Source organism: Euwallacea fornicatus, chromosome 23 (genome assembly GCF_040115645.1).
Source record: "Euwallacea fornicatus isolate EFF26 chromosome 23, ASM4011564v1, whole genome shotgun sequence".
Lineage (NCBI taxonomy): Eukaryota > Metazoa > Arthropoda > Insecta > Coleoptera > Curculionidae > Euwallacea > Euwallacea fornicatus.
In genome coordinates, this window is record NC_089563.1 from 2,584,307 (window position 1) to 2,600,377 (window position 16,071).

General features: G+C 38.1%; 4 protein-coding genes and 1 long non-coding RNA gene across 7 annotated transcripts in view; 2 read left to right on the forward strand and 3 right to left on the reverse strand.

Annotated features, from left to right (window-relative positions):
* Ubr3 (Ubr3 ubiquitin ligase) overlaps nt 1–16,071 on the forward strand; it is a 72,680-nt gene that overhangs the window by 15,758 nt on the left and 40,851 nt on the right. The gene's annotated exons all lie outside the window — the stretch shown is intronic.
* Nucleotides 54–4,764, reverse strand: LOC136346474 (uncharacterized). Its single transcript, XM_066295654.1, has 9 exons — nt 4,478–4,764; nt 2,563–2,859; nt 1,875–2,022; nt 1,685–1,822; nt 1,375–1,598; nt 1,117–1,325; nt 823–1,064; nt 647–770; nt 54–591 (listed from the first exon to the last, which is right to left on the reverse strand). The coding sequence occupies exons 1-9, from the start codon at nt 4,697–4,699 to the stop codon at nt 243–245; spliced, it is 1,953 nt and encodes a 650-aa protein (XP_066151751.1). The 5' UTR covers nt 4,700–4,764; the 3' UTR covers nt 54–242.
* LOC136346500 (uncharacterized) lies at nt 4,875–5,573 on the forward strand. Its single transcript, XR_010733308.1, has 2 exons — nt 4,875–5,204; nt 5,259–5,573. It is a non-coding gene; the product is annotated as an uncharacterized lncRNA (long non-coding RNA).
* Nucleotides 5,202–9,863, reverse strand: LOC136346479 (uncharacterized). Of its 2 annotated transcripts, XM_066295661.1 has the most exons (13): nt 9,611–9,863; nt 9,297–9,554; nt 9,031–9,239; nt 8,392–8,976; nt 7,634–8,335; nt 7,270–7,575; nt 7,072–7,216; nt 6,906–7,022; nt 6,706–6,854; nt 6,037–6,227; nt 5,748–5,989; nt 5,575–5,698; nt 5,202–5,517 (listed from the first exon to the last, which is right to left on the reverse strand). In XM_066295661.1, exons 5-13 carry the CDS (start codon nt 7,814–7,816, stop codon nt 5,235–5,237), a joined length of 1,740 nt encoding a protein of 579 aa, XP_066151758.1. In that variant the 5' UTR covers nt 7,817–8,335; nt 8,392–8,976; nt 9,031–9,239; nt 9,297–9,554; nt 9,611–9,863; the 3' UTR covers nt 5,202–5,234. The 2 variants fall into 2 exon arrangements, with proteins under 2 accessions (XP_066151758.1, XP_066151759.1); XM_066295662.1 differs by lacking the exons at nt 7,634–8,335; nt 8,392–8,976; nt 9,031–9,239; nt 9,297–9,554; nt 9,611–9,863 and having other exon boundaries at nt 7,072–7,268; nt 7,326–7,464.
* On the reverse strand, nt 10,186–12,658 carry LOC136346475 (uncharacterized). Of its 2 annotated transcripts, none has more exons than XM_066295655.1 (8): nt 12,357–12,658; nt 11,838–12,294; nt 11,657–11,785; nt 11,374–11,606; nt 11,110–11,324; nt 10,824–11,059; nt 10,643–10,766; nt 10,186–10,589 (listed from the first exon to the last, which is right to left on the reverse strand). In XM_066295655.1, the coding sequence occupies exons 1-8, from the start codon at nt 12,588–12,590 to the stop codon at nt 10,268–10,270; spliced, it is 1,950 nt and encodes a 649-aa protein (XP_066151752.1). In that variant the 5' UTR covers nt 12,591–12,658; the 3' UTR covers nt 10,186–10,267. The 2 variants fall into 2 exon arrangements, with proteins under 2 accessions (XP_066151752.1, XP_066151754.1); XM_066295657.1 differs by having other exon boundaries at nt 12,353–12,382.

The following is a 16,071-nucleotide window of genomic DNA, read 5'->3' on the forward strand; positions in this document are numbered from 1 at the left end:
TTTCCCTTTTGTTGATTCAAGTTAGGAAGATAGGGTATTATGATTGCCAGCGCTTTAACAATTATGAGTATTTATTGAGTTGCACATAACACTGACAAGATATAATAAAAAATGCAATAATCTGATACGAGCCTAATATTTTTCAGTGTTGCTTGGGAAATTTTAATGATTCTTATGTATGGTAAGAATGCCAGTTAAGCAACTAATTCATATAACATTTTATCTTTATATATTCAACACATCTATTTTGATATGTCAATCTCTAGGGAACTCTTAGTGGCATCCTTCTGCCCTATTTCCTCTTCAGGAAATTGCACCAATATCAACTTGCTATAGTCGTAAGTGATAAGTTTTGGAGCTATAAATCCTCCATAACCACCTTTGCCCCTATAGTACACTCCTGCTCCCCTTAAAGGAACTTGCGGGTAATTTGTAAGAGGAGTAATATCGACGAATGGCACTGTTGTTTGTGCAGCATCAAGGTCCATGTCTGTATGCGTAAATTCTACGTAAGGGTCTTCTGTGAAGTAATCCATTTCGGACGGCGGTGAGTTTATCGGAATATCTGCCTTGTAGATTTCAATTTTATTTCTGTTTGAAAAATTTTGTAGGGAGAGAGTACTTGGTATGGTGTTTTTTAACTTACTTTCCGCCTGCAGCATTATAAGAGTAGTTTCCTTCAGTTACCAGTATTTTGCCACTTTCGAAGTCGAACTTGTTGGCATGGATTTGGAGGCGTATTTGATTGTCGATAAATTGAAATCGCACCCCTGCAACATGAGTAATAAAATATATTTTTACTTTGTAGTGACGAAACACTACCAGTCATCACCAGATCATTTTCACTGAGCTCAATATCGTCCATTGCCATTTGCCTATTTTCGTATGTCATTGTGAAGTAATCTTTCATGTTATAGACTCCATCATTCGTGATTTTATACTCTTCAACAGGTACCCACCTTACAGTATTATTATCTATATATCCATAAGGCAGCAACTTTCCTTCCTGTATTTGCAAGTGCATGATCCTATTCTCCTTGACAAATTTCAGGCCTGTTACTACCCTAGTATTTCCGTTTCATGATATAAACGAATGAATTGAGAATATTGGCGTACCTGTTGTTTTCAATGTCAGCCATAACCGGTTTCAGATTGATGTACCTGTCAGATTTAGACCCTTGTTCGTCGCAAATGCAAAAGCAATAAGAACAGCGCACGAACCACCTCCACCAACTGTCAATAGGCTTTTTCCAACAATTGGATTTTTTCCCGAAAGTGCGCCCACTTTGGTACTCAATGTAGTCGTACCTTCTTGAGCCTGTTTCCTGCAAAATACAATTCACAACCCGAGAGACCACTGGAATAAGGTCTTACTGAAGGACAAATGTTCATATGACTTTCTATGAATTGGCATTTTAACAGCCTTCCATTACACCTTTCGGTTTCTCTACAATATTTGCTTTCGCTGTCGTAGCAACCGTAGCTTGTACCAGAAGGGTAAGCGGCACAAGTCTCACGGCAGGTACCACCGCTGCTCATGTCCACCTCGTTTTGAATGTGGCCCTGAAGAAGCCTCGTAAATTCATCATAGGTTTTGCCTATTTGAATATATATGAAAAAGTAATAATAAAAATTAAAGGTAACATTCTGTCATTTTGAAATATGGCCCTAAAAAGTTTATTACCTTTTACGTGTTTCTTTGGGTCGCATTGCCAAAATTCCGAAGGAACAATTTCCATGATGCCCTTAAATACTGACGTTGTTTCATTAACTCGCCTCTCAAAATTTTTTTTAGTTATTTGGGACAATTCGGTGTAGTTTCCTGGAAATTTCCTTTTAAAAAAGGAAATTTTTGTGAATTTGTTTTGTCCAACCTGGTTGTAAAATTCTGTTATTCAGGTAAGCGAATTGGATCATCATGTAACATTTAAGGCCGTTCAGTGCGATAGCATTGTAGAGGTTGTAGTAGATCTGCTGCGGTGATTGGTTGTAGGTTTGACAAGGATATTCTTTCATTAATAGCTAAAACATTGTAAACGCCCTTAAATTTTAATCTAATTGGAATTTGGTGTTCTATCTCAATAAATAGCAGGTTTGAAACATGAAAGTTTTATTAGGGACACCCCGAATTGTAACGTTTACAACTGTAGAGAGTTGATGTCATATAGTGCTGACTTGCCGAAAAACTGTAATCCCACGGAATTTTGAACAATTTTAATTGAATTCTTACGGGTTGTCCCCCGGAAGGAAAAGAACATCACTCTTTGAATCAATGAAAATGAAGTGCCACATAGGTTTGTTTACTACCATTAATACGAATACTTTTTATATACGTTTGTATCTATTATATAAAGTTTTTGTTTAATGTATGTTGTTGGCAAAAGAGCAATAATGATGAAAGTAAATATTATGAATATCGTTTGTTACGAGAGCTACAGAATAATAAAATTGGATAATTTTTTAACTGGATTTGAAAATTAGAGTCATGGAGTATTTGTTTTCCTGACCTAACTAAAATTAATAAAATTACGTTAAATGTTATGCTTTGTTTAGTCAACCTACATCGAGAATTTCCTTTGCCATATTTTCGCTGCCAAACGTCAGATCATATATCTTATGAACAGTGACGTTTGCCCCTGTTTTGGTGTTTAAAATGTCCTTGATTATGTCATCCAGGTTCACAGCTTCGTCCACTAATTTTTCATCACTAAAATTGCTGTCGTACAATTTAATTCGGTCCTCTTGCGCACGCCTGAACTTTTGATATAAATTCTCCGTCTGTTTGATATCAGAAAACAGGAAGATATATGCGTGGATGTTTCTTATCGGTTCTGTGCCTCGAAGGTTGTCACTGGGCAGCTATAAAACGAAATAGTTCTATGAAAAAATATAAACTCAAGACAAGAAAAAACTACCTCAATTAGTTTAAGTCATTTATTTTTGGAAAATGAGTAAATATTATTTAGTACATATTGTAAACGATTAGTTACAATTTTAATAAACAATTTGATCATATTGCTAATATTAACCACTATTGGGGCAAAATAGGGAAATACATCTGTGAAAAATATAAACTCAAAAGTTTTCTGCCTCTTTAATAAATAAATTCGTTTCAATAATGAGAACCTCTACCATATCTTTTAATCACCTCCAACAGTATGGGAACGTTTCTTGTCAAACTAATTAAAGTGCTCTCTTTTATGTTTTCCCAAGTTTATGTGATCCTTTCCATGAGCTCATCGATATTTTAGATTTCTGACTTCTAAAGGTCGTAGAATTCTCTAGTCATGATTCCCTACAAATTTTCAATAGGATTAAGATCCGAACTAAGGACTGGCCGATCCATAAACGTTGAGCCCGCGACCCTCAAACCATTGTTTTGTAGAGCGAGCTGTATTAATCGGCGCGTTTTCTTGCTGAAAAATTATTTCTTCTTCTAACATCGTAATAAACCGCAAAAGAAACTCTTCTAAAATATTTTGATAGCTAATAGTGTTCACTTTGCCGGAAATGAATGCAACTTCAAACTTTCCGTTTTAATTAAAAACAGCCCATACCATCGCTCCGCCACCTCATTGCGACCTTCGGGACTTTTTTTAAATTTTCTAAGGTCACGCCAGGTAAAATTAAAACCATCGAGACCATCAATGTTAAATTTGCTTTTATGGCTGAAAATAACTCTTGAGCATTTTTTAATATTTTGAATGTATTTTTCAGCAAGCTGCAGTCGTTGCTGCAAATGATGTTTTTTGAGCTCTGGTTCTTTCATAATCCCCTAAGAACTTTGATTTAGCTATCCACATCTTCACCAAGCTAACGTCACATTCTAGCTTGAATCGCCTCACGATCTGCGCAGAGGATGCTCCTGTTTTCGAGATTTCTTCCAAAACCGCCCGTTTCACATAACCAGAAGATTTTGGAGGTCTTCATTTCTTTTTTTTTTCAGGAATTTTCTGGGCCACAATTTAAAGAGTTTTTGACTACTCTCTGGGAGAGGTTTAGCTCACGAGAAATTTGCCTCTGGGTCATCCCACCTCTTTTTAAGTTCATTAATCTTTGCTGCTTAATTTCATTGAGCTGACTTCCGTGCAGCATTATTTAAAAAAATTAACAAATCAACACGAGCAGTACGGCATCAAAGCAAACAATATACACCATCTTTAACAGCAGGAAGACGACTATAGTGATATTTACTCATCAGTACACCAGTAAATTGAAAACAAATATTGAGTTTATACTTACTCACGATGTAAATTAGATTTGTTTACAAAATTTGTTGTTTGCAAATTATCAAATTCATCAATGACCCTTGAAAGGTTCTTCCTAATTTAATAACGTAAAAACTAGTTCAAAAACGTTGTTTTGCTACGAATGTGATTTTAAATTTTGTAAATTCTTTAATTTTATCTGATGAGTTTATTTTTTTTCACAGGACTGTATATCCATTCGCTGTAATTTATTTCCCCATTTCATTTACCATTTTCATGGTTTCTTCGAACTCCCGAAACCGTTTTATCACTTGATATTGGGCGTCGATTTTGTTGCGGCCTGGTGTGTCGCGCAATACGTATTTCCACAATTTTCCCTCAAGTTTCATGAAATCTAACCGCACTTTGTCCACCAAAAGGTACTTGCCACACATAGCTTTTCCTGTTAGCACAGCACTTAATATACATAATAAAATCGTTGGATTTGCCATGTTAAGTAGCCACTAGAAGGAATTGTTAATGACTAGTTCTTTGTCGATGTTGGGTAAACAGCTGAACTGTGATTAGACAGCGTATGTGCGATAAACTTTGGATTTTTATGCTCGAAAGAGCAGATAAAGCGAAGTAGAGACAACGGAATATGTCTCGGAGCGTGTATATTGTTGCTTGCGGTTTGATGATGGGTCAGTTGCTTTGTTTTGTATTGTGAGATTTTTGAAAGTCATGGTATCACGTAAAGACTTTGAATCTTTCCCTTTAACGTTAGATTTTGCATAAATAGGTTTATATTTTTTGCAATACCTTTTTTCATAACCGCTCAGTGTTCCATTAATTGTGATGCTGCCGCAGAACGTCAATTTCATACATGAAATGCGAAATACATGCAGCCTGCAGAAACAACAACTAAATTGAAATTATCGATAGGCCAAACCACGATCGGGGGAAGAGATGCAACTTAACAATCTTTAAATGCGAAAAAAAAATCATCGTCAATTGGTAAACATTCTAATACATATATTTGAATATCTATTGGGCTGTAATTTCCTGCAGATAGTCATGAGTTCGAACGAGGGGTGCAATAAACCCCCCATACCCGTCCCTACCCTTATAATATAATCCAGTTCCTGTGAGAGGTACTGCAGGATTCGTAGTTACTTCCTGGGCGTCGAAGAATGGTACGATAGCTCGAGTGGCATCCTTGTTAATGTCTGTGTTGGTAAAGTTTACATATGCCGTTCGGAACAATTTCAGTTCCGAAGGTTTATTTGTATAAATTGAAATATCCGGTTGAACTATGGAAATGTATTCTCTGAAACCACATGTGCTGTCACTCCAATAATTGCTAATAAATAAGTTTAAATTTTACCTATTTAGTTCCATGTTGTTTACAGTTTTTTCTTCCCCAAATATTAGTTCCCCCTTGTCCCAGTCGAATTTGTTGAACGTAGCACTCAAATGCAGCTTCATATGAATTAGTTTAAATCCAACTCCTAAAATGATTAAAATGGGGGCTGTCTTTAAAGTGTGGTTGTTCGGCACCTGTGAGGATGTAACGGTCATCCCCAGAATCGATTTCGTCCACGGCAATAGTTCGGCTCATGTCAGTAAGCAAGAACAAATCTTCGATATTCGTCATTTTTTTAGTTATTATGGTGAAATTGTCTGGATATTGCCAGGCCACACTGGATTGATTTATACAGCCATCAGGTTGCAGCTGCCCTTGCTGAATTTGCAAGTGTATTACCCTGTTTGTTTTCATGAACTTAAGGCCCGTCACAACCCTAAAAAACTCATTGTGAGGCGTGGAAACACCTCTTTATCTACATACATGTTTTTCTCGGTATTAGATTTAATCTGCTTCAAGCTAACGAAGCTATCAGAATTCATATCACGCTCACCGCATAAACAGAATTGCAATTTACTCCTGTTTTTGAGGTTTGAATTATTGCAGCACTGCAACTGTCCCAATATGGTATCGTTATTTATTTGAACATGGTCGTCTTTTGTGTAAGGAAAGCCCTGAAAGGAAATGCTTAATATATAATGAGGAAATTTTGCCAAGAAAGATGTAGATGACTCTTTTGTATATGAATGTAAGTTCGAATTTCCACTGCTTGGGTATGCTTTTGGGTGGCCCTTTTGGGTTTTTGCTGCTCAAACTTAATAATATAAGGCAATTATAAAAATCAGAATTAGCTATCAGAACGTATGCATGATTTGATCTTTTTCTCAATCTACGCGGAAACAGGCCGGATTTAACCTGAGAAAATAATAGAACACCAAAGATTTTGAATTGTTTTTCTCTTTCAAAAAGGATTATCATTAGTTCGCGTTTCTCTAAACGAACTTTGAACTTCAGCAATTGAAGTGGATTTTTGTAATAAGAGGCCCGAAGGTATTTTACGTTTTGCCATTTCCAAGCAATTCATCATTTTGTCAAGAAATCATGACCCGCCATTTAAAATCTCCATGCGTTTTAAAGTTGTTTTGTACTTACTGATACGCAAATTTTACCACTCATTTCTACTGTTTTGCATTGTGGTTGACCTCCGTGGCAATCTGCCATGCAATCTCTTCCTGAGCGAGATCCCTCTAGGCTTGGTACAAAGCTTTGCAGCACTTTGGTAAACTGAAGAAAATTTTCGCCTGCAAAGGATTTGATGGTAAAAACTTTAAGCTTATCCGCATTCCGTGTACCTCTTTTGAATGCGACGGGATCACATCTTCGTATTTCAGTATTAAAACTTCGGCTGTTGTTTTTCATTAAGACAATGAGGGTCTCTTTGTGAATATTTATGGTGGAGTCCAAATGATCTAAGCGTGAAGTGCTTTATTGGGTGATTATTTTTCCACACCGCCTTACCGGTCAGATTTGTCTGTTCAACCATATCGATAAACGATGTCATTACGTGTATTTTTAAGTGGGACACCTCTAAGAATCTGTACATTCTGCTTAACAATTTCTGTTCAAAGACAGTGTCACGATTGCACCATACTATTTCGAATCTCTAATTGTGGGTTTCTGTGAGGTTAAACTTTTCGTTACTTGTCAGTTACTTACTGTAAATTCAAATATAACATGCATGTTAACAAACCGGTACATGTGGGTTAATATACTTTCTAAACGATCTATGTAGGAGGTCAATTTTGAAAATATATTTTTATAATCGGGTGTGGAGAAGTGCAAAGCTATTTCTCTCAAATGTGTCTCAGAGATTTTCCGATTCGGATTATTTTTGGTGCAGTTCTCAATTCGTTCGACAAATGTACCATAGCCATTGGAGTCCACCGCTCTCATGAAACTCTCTGTTTTATAAACAAAATATTTGTATTCCGTGGATGGATGCCAACTTTCAAACGTTGAAAGCTGAAAATGGGATTGAATTTTGTAATATCGAAATTTTACCTATAGGTGTGTCCCTTACCTTCTTGAGTTCCACGTCATTAAAATTTTTAATGAATGTTACGTAATTGTACCGATCATCATCTCCATTTATTTTAACTCTGCTCGATTTATCGAACAAATCTCGCACATTTTCTATGTTCAATTTTGAACAATGTTGCACATGTGCTGCGAGTAACGTATGAAAAACCCATATTTTCCACATAGTTTCGTCTTAAAGATGATACGAAACTGAAGAGGCTGGCGACTGGCAGTCGCTCTATTAGTTGTAATTTTAGGATGATCTTTAGATCCTCCAAGTTTATCGTTGATTGACCTAGTGTTACGAATGTGCATTATAGCGTTTAAATAATTTTATTTGCGTGAAATAACCAAGCAAATATTTTAAGGGTTATGTCGTGTACTTTCCGAAGCCCTTGGATTTGTACCACCTTACTATCGGTGCTGTCAATACTTCCTATCTTTTCTGGCTCTTGCAGTAAGTCCCAGGATCGAAAATGGGAAATGCACATTTTTTGGTCCATTTCACTAAAATCGATATGGCCAGGTGCTCTCCATCTAAGTTTTGCAGGTATCTTTGTGTGGGATTAAACATTTGACGGTGGAGAAGGTGATAATCGATGCCATAAGTGAATTCAACACATAATTATACGCCTGTTTGTAGCTTGCTTCTAGGAGGTTTTGGATTTTGACGTATCGATATTGTCGGCATTTTGGAACAAATCTATGAAGCGTTATTGTTAAATGTATTTGTTCAAGTGCGCTTAGTTTGAAACTAACGCTTAAAAGTATCGTTCTATGTAAGTTTTTTTTTTGTTCCAGGTGAGTTTTTACCAGTGAAAAATAGATCTCAGCGACTTAAGTATCATCTATCGTCATGGTTTACCTGTTGCGCGTAAGTAAGAAAACATCTATGAGACTGAAAATGCCGAGATTAGTTATTTTGACATAATTTATTGGACCTCAACGTGTGGTAGATCAACATCGGTTACTGCATGCACGCTGAGGCTGAGCGTGAACTACGATTGTGACTTTACGTTTAGTCGTAAATTCTTCTGTAGCGCTCTTGGCAAGGGCTTCTTTGGCACACCTGTCATAATGGCACTTCTAATGCCTGAAAACTTCTGCTTTTAAATTTGCAATTTGTCGTTAACGTACATCTTGCGGTTTTGTGTCAAAATAACGGGACTCGGCAGCTAACGTTCTCTCGTATTTTGGATCATTGTTCTCGAAGCTATTGCTAGCGTTTCGCCGTAACAGCTCTTACATGAAGCGATCGACCTGCACCTACTCTACCAGTTTAAATTTGAGTTGAAGTGTTAGTCGAAGAATTGCAATTTCTGGAACTTTTGCTATTTGAAAACACTAAAAGAACATAAAATGAGTGGAAAGTTCACCAATGTTCTCTAAATTTGGTACTTTATGAAAAGTATCCGTTATTCCTTTCTTTAAATTCAAAAGTATGCGCATTCATAACTGGCTTCAGATAAATAGCTCGTTAGATACTTGAATTGTGGTAATATGTAGGGTTTCAACTCAATTAGAGCCGAACTATTATAGAAGTTGCAATAAAGCTGTTGAGATGATTGTGAGGTGTCTTTGCGCTGATACACATTCACCTTAGTCAGCTAAAAGATTACATTGTTCCATCTTAAATCGTGTGTTCTCCTAAATGAGCCCCATACCTTGTCGAATTTTGTAAAGGGCTTTTGTCAAATTTTCCAAGAATTCGTACCATGATTTTTATCATTCCAGAATCGTTATCTTGCATGTTAAACGTTAGGTTTTACAGTTTGAAATCGTTTCTGAATTTTTTTCTGGACATTCACGTAGTTTCTCAATTTAACATACACAGTTTTCATCACTTGCATCTTTTTCAGAAGTTCCTAGAACTTTGAGACGTCCTTCAGGAGAAAAAGCTCATGAAGGTGGTCATGAGCCGCCTAAAGATTTTCTTCTTTTAACTCCTACGTGTGAATTGTAATTTTCTATAACTCACCGTTTGCAGCTCCCTCGTGCGTTCCGAACTTGCGTGCCAAGTCTTCCCTCTGCTTGAATAGGGAGTACGAGGCGTTCTTACCCCATTGTTCCCATATAACTTACTTTTCATGATTACGAAATTTGCTCTTAGTCGGTCTATTGACATTTTATTATCGTTACTGCGACATGAGCAATGGATAACGTTTAGCAACTGCAACAGTCTCAACAAGACGTCGTGTTAAAACACTGTAACTATCAGATTTGTTCTTGTGAATGGAGGTTTTGTTCGCTAGAACTGGTTGGTTTAAGTGATAAATTTGCTGTCGTGTTAATTCTGTTATTGTTGTGAGTTAAGGAGCCACAAAATTGCACGTGTGTATAAAACAGGGCACGGTAGACGTTCTATTATTCTCTATTGGTTTATTTTTAACTTACGAATATGTTCAAGGTGTCCTATACCGTAATTACGGGTGATTATTAAAAGCCCTCATAGTAGGGGGTGAACCTAACGCGTTAGTTCAAGTCTCATAATAAGACTTCAAAAATTTTAAGTATTCACAACAAGACTTGAAAATGTGGAAAAAATTGCGTTAATAATTTATACAAAAATATATTACTCTATTTACATACTAGTGGTATCACACTGTAAACCCCTTTTTGTCACGTTCAATGTTCTTCAAGCCTCCAAAAGGGATTCCACAGCGTATTTTTCTGGAAATTCCGCCGATGCAAGGCTTCCATAGTCATAAGTTTGTATACGAGGCGCCACAAAACCCCCATAGCCCTCATTACCCTTGTAGTAGATCCCTACCCCCGAGAGCGGAACCGCAGGCTCAGCCGCTACTTCTTGCACGTCCAAAAACGGAATCGTATTCTGTGCCGCATCCTTTCCAAAATCTGAGTGAGTGAACTGAATAAGCTTATTTATATTATTGTGAGGTTGTGACGGTAATGTGGTCCTAGTCGGTATGTCTGGAGCTTCGATGTTGATTTTGAATCTATTTTAAGTTATCTAAATATATTTATTTAATTTATGTCGAGATGTTCTTACCTGCCGGTTACGCCTCTGGAGATATTTTTTCTGAATCTGTGGTTAATTTCTCCGGTTGTCCAATCAAAGGGGTCGGAGTAGACTTGAAGATGTATCACGCCATCTGTGAGCTTAAAACCAACTCCTGTACGAATCAAGAAATTTTGAATATGCACACGTGGCAACGTGTGTTTTTATCAACCTGTGATGACGTAGTTCCCATCTACTTCAAGATCGTCTAACGCCACAGATCGTTGACTGTAAGTCATCATAAAGTAGTCTTCATTAAGCATTTGTCTGGATCCTACAAGACACGTGTCCAGATCCACCCAGCGCACCGTGTCTTGGTCTACGACCCCATAGGGCAGCAGCTTTCCCTCTTGGATTTGGATATGTAAAATTTGTTTAACTTTAACGAACTTAACCCCTGTTACTATTCTGAAAAGTCATTTATTAGAGATTTGATTAGGGAAACTTGTAAGTAATACCTGTTGCTTTTGCTGTCGGCCACGGCTACTTTCAGGCAGATGTGCCTGTGGGAGTTAATAGTACTGTCGCATAGGCATATGCAATAGTGACAGCTGGCCAATCCCTTCGTCCAGCTACTCACAGTGGTTTTTTTGGGGCAGTAACTGGCCAATCCGTAAGTTATTCCATTTTTAAATTTAATATACTCATAATCTCTTCTTCGTACAGAATGGTTCTGAAAATAAACACCAGAATTGTTTTTCCCCCGCGGGCAGTAATATTACTGAGAAACATATTGAAGCCTCAGAGTCCACAAAAAAGCAGTCTCTAATGGCGCCTCTACATGCACCGATATGTGCTAATGTGCTGCAATACGAACTTTTCTGTTCGGAACATCCATGAGACCTCGAGGCAACGTAATAGTCGCATGATTTTATGCATTGTCCACGTTTGTCCATGTCAGCCTCGTTTTCAACGTGTCCTTGCAATAGCCTTGTAAATTTCTCAAAGTTTTGTCCTGTAATGCAGCTCTAATTATCGATTATCGTAACGATGGTCGTATTTCACCCTGTCGAAATGCGAATGGGTCAGATCTTTGAATGACACGATCTTTTTCAGCTAGAGACAAGTGCTGATGCGTGGTCTGTGTCCAAGATAGAAAATTACGTCTTGTCGAAAGGGCATTGTGGAGAATGTCTAGAAAGGCGTAGGTACAAAATTCATCCAAATCGCATAGACATTTTCATACTGATACGGTTCTCCGCCGACAACATATTCCTCAAATTCGAAAATTGGAGAAGAATGTACGCCTTGAGTTGGACGACGCTTATTACATTGTACAAGTCGTAATAGAGTTGCTGCACTGATTGGGGGATATCTCCAATCCACCCATTGTCCAGTTTCGAGCGTTCAAGTACTTTTTTAACAGATTGGAGCAAGTTATTCTCTCCATCGTACAGAGTTTTGTTCATGCGGATCACAGTGGGGAGAATGCCGTTCTCCCGGTGATTTATGTCATTAACTAGTTCTAGCGTGTTGCAATGGTCCATTTCATAGGGCACTTTGCTCTCGTGGCGAATGGAACAAAACCTCATATACCTTCTAAAACTCTCGTATATTCGGCCAACTGCGCTGATTTGATTGCACAATATCACGGAGATTTCCAGATGTGGTATATTAAACAGCTGATTGGATTCGCCAGATACCTGTAGGGATTGGAACAAACTTCGAATTAGAAAAGAGCAGAAGAACTCTTGCACTTACCTACGTTCCTTAGATCTTCATCGAATGATCTAAAATTCGATAGCAACCATTTTTCCTCCTTGCTAGATGTCTCGTAACCCGAAATATGTCTGTTCGTGGAGTGCCACAGCTCATCTTCGACTTCCAGGAATTTCACTCTAATCTTGTCTACTTGCAGTTTTACTGCATCGCATGAACTACTTTGCAATGAGCTCAGCAAACACAAGATGGCTAAGTGAATTCTCAACATCATATTCATTCATGAAATGGGAAAGGTTCGATGTACAACACCATCACGTTGGATTCAGTTTGGGATTTTTGCCACTCTCTCGACTGATAAAGGAAAATTTGAATAAACTTCGGTTGGTGCTCGTACTCTTCAAAATCTGGTACAACCTAGTTTGATCTGGTAAAGGTGGTCGTAACCTTTAAGCTGTTTGGTTTAAACGGTCAGGTTCAAAGTGTGTTTTCCAAGAGAGTTCACTTTTCTACACATGTGAATTGTGATCGTTGAATACTGCGTGTGGGCTCAGATTCTGCGCGAAAATTCTCGAAATTAGAGTAGAAAGGTAACAATTTCTCGTTGACATGCGCGACTTATGTCGAATCAGTAACGATTTTATCGGTATCTCGGAAATTGGGCTTAAAATCCTAAAAGTTAACTACAAAATAATAATTATTTAAATGTTTTTAAATATCCAGAAAGAAAAATGTTTGCTATTATTCCAGGAATTTAAATGAGCGATTTGTTTAATGTTAATCACAGGGTCAAATGTTGCATTATTTTTCTAGCTGTGGATTAAGTGTCGACATTATATCTGTTTGTTTACATTACGCCCTGTTAGTTTCAAATTTGGATGATGTTTTTATTCACTGCTGCATTTTTGATCAGATACAGGGACTCGTTGCTGGTTATCGAAAGGGCAGTGACTTGTAGGAACTCGTAGATTATGTTTGTTTTAAGTTTGCATGACCGACTTAATTTAGCTGTTGCGCTCTTCGATCAGATACAGGGTTAGCCCGCCGTCGGTTATCAAAGATTCAGCGACTTGGCTTAGCAAGTACGTAAACTTTAATAGCTCCCAATTGGTGCATACTTAATTAAAAAAAATTACGCTTTCTGCGCGTAATTAACACTTTTGTTATGAGCGGACGTTTAGTCGTATTCCAGTCGAACTTCCCGGAAATATTCGCAGCTCTTTCCGACGCTGAGAATTGATCGTCCCTCTTCGCACATTCCGTTCAGGCTCACTTCTGGGATTCCCCGGTTTTTGGTTTCAACTAAAAGTTGCGATTATTGGTGCGTTGTTGAGTGCTGACGTCACTTGTGTTAAAGATCGTCTCAGTTTCTTAATAAACCGGAAGAACGGAAGCTTAACAATCTTACCACGAATCGGAAATTAGAAATAATTAAAAAAGGTGGAAGGTGGTTACCGAAAAAGGACGTCGCCGAACAATATGAAACACCGGCAAGTGCTTTATCGACAATTCAAAAAAAAAACAAGAAGCTGAATTCTCAAGATTGGTGAGAATACCGGCGTGGCAGGAAATTTCAAACGGTACAAACCACGGAAACCTGTCAATATTGCAGTTTCGAACGATTCCCACAAGACAACAAAATCTGTCAATATCAGGCCTGATTTCAAGTCAAAAAGCACTCCAACTCTCAAGACCTCTTGGAGATGATAGTTTCGTTGCCAGTTCTGGATAGGCCCACGAAATTTAACGAGAGGTCGATTGTTATACGTATCGATAACTACCCTGCGCATCTAAAAATTGAAAATTTAAGATGGATCGAATCGATCCCCCCCTCCCCCCACGTCACCGCGACTTTGCAGCCGATGGACTAAGGGGTAATTCGACGTGTAAAATCGAATTGTTGCAGAGGGTGTTTGCTGAAATTAATTGATGCTCATAGCAACAAAGTAGAATTTAAAATTTTATTGTTGGAAGTAATTTTGCTGTTTAATACAGCCTCAAGAAACGTGTCTCAAGAGGCAATTTCCAACTGTTTTAAACACGATGGGTTCGATGTCGAGGAAGTACATACGCACGAAGACGAACCCCCGTATTGCACAATGGGTTTTAACACAAACCAAGAGGGAAGAAACAGAATCGGATTAGAGCGAGTGGGCCGAAAACCAGCACGTTTCTAATTTTGAGGCAGCAAACTGGAATGGATGTGACTTGGTTGAACACGTGGAAGATACGGAATTTCCTAGTGACGTGGACAGTGACCGTAGCATATAATGTATACACAGATGACGTTTCCAGAAAATGGAAAATTTTTAAGTACGACAGATCTTTTGCAGTGGAAAATGACCGACGACACGTTGAAAAACCGCACGGTGCGAAGTTGATTTGCGGACTTTTCTCCCACGTAAACTTCGATTTTATTTAAGAATTTTTGTTGTTTTTTTCTCATCTACATAATATATATCAATTTAAGAAAAAATTGAATTTGGTCAAGACAAAAATTTTGAATTAACAAGCATTTTTCGTCGGCCGCCTATAACGAACCACAGGCCAAGTCCTTTGAAGGTTTCATTACGGCCGGTTCTAATGTATTATAACTTTTCTAACTATTCCAAAATGTGTGCAATAATGTATTCGACACGAACCCTTAGGGAGATTATCTTAGATTGGCAAAACATTAAAATCGGAACCTCCGATTTCGATCTCGTTGGCCTGCTTAACATTCATTAGTGCTTTTTTCGATTCGGCATGCCGCGACGAAGTGATACACTGAATTAACAAAGCTACTTAATTTAAATTACTTATCTTAGCAAAAATTAGTAATGTGTTTGCCGATAATGAATTGCGGTGACCATCGACCACCAAAGCAACCAAAATGATGTTGTCAGCTAAAAGCCAAATGAAGGTACAGTGATTGTGTAGTGGCGCTGTGAAAGCAATATCAGTGTTTGTTTTTGCATATGAAAGTAAACATGTGTAACGTAAGCTACATTTTTTCCTCATATGTGATAATTACAGAAACATCTCGTGAATGTAGTCGGTATTTGTTTTACACCAACAGCCTTGAGGTACCTATACGCGTACGGTCGGCCGACCGTCCATGATTGGTTTGATAGGTACGGCCGGTCACCACACGAACAGTCACTTAAGGATTGCGGCCTTCGGTTCTATGCCGTTTACGATACAGAATTGTTACCATCATCAGGTCAGGACCTGTCGTCTGACTGTATACATATGTCAGAAAATTTTATTTTTGGTAATGGAGGAGGATGGAATAGAGCACAAGTCTCGGCAGTACTTCTTTACTTCCCTAAGGTCGGGGATCGAATGCCCGTCCATACAATGTATCAGAGTCACCACGGGTGCACCTGTTCTTCATCCCAAGAACAGGCACCCAGACCTCCACATTCTTCCCACGCTCGCATCCCTGAATCACTCTCTTCGCCCTTCCATATGGTTTAGGCGAGATTATGAACAGACCCTCTTTATCTCTTATCACCGATCATCTGTTCCAACCAATACAAGCTTAGTCCAGTTCCAAGAAGTAATAAGGCACCAACAGGTGTTCGTAACATACTGCCTATGCCTCAGGCTGGTTTATAACACTATCTTTATGAGACAACGCGTTTTTCACACTCACATTAGAATAATTGATGAAATCCCTCGTATCACTTTCTTCATAAAAGCTCGCGTGTATGCATTTCCCTTGCAGAAGATTCGTTAAGATGCCGGCGACACTTAACGATCTATAGATGTATGTAAGA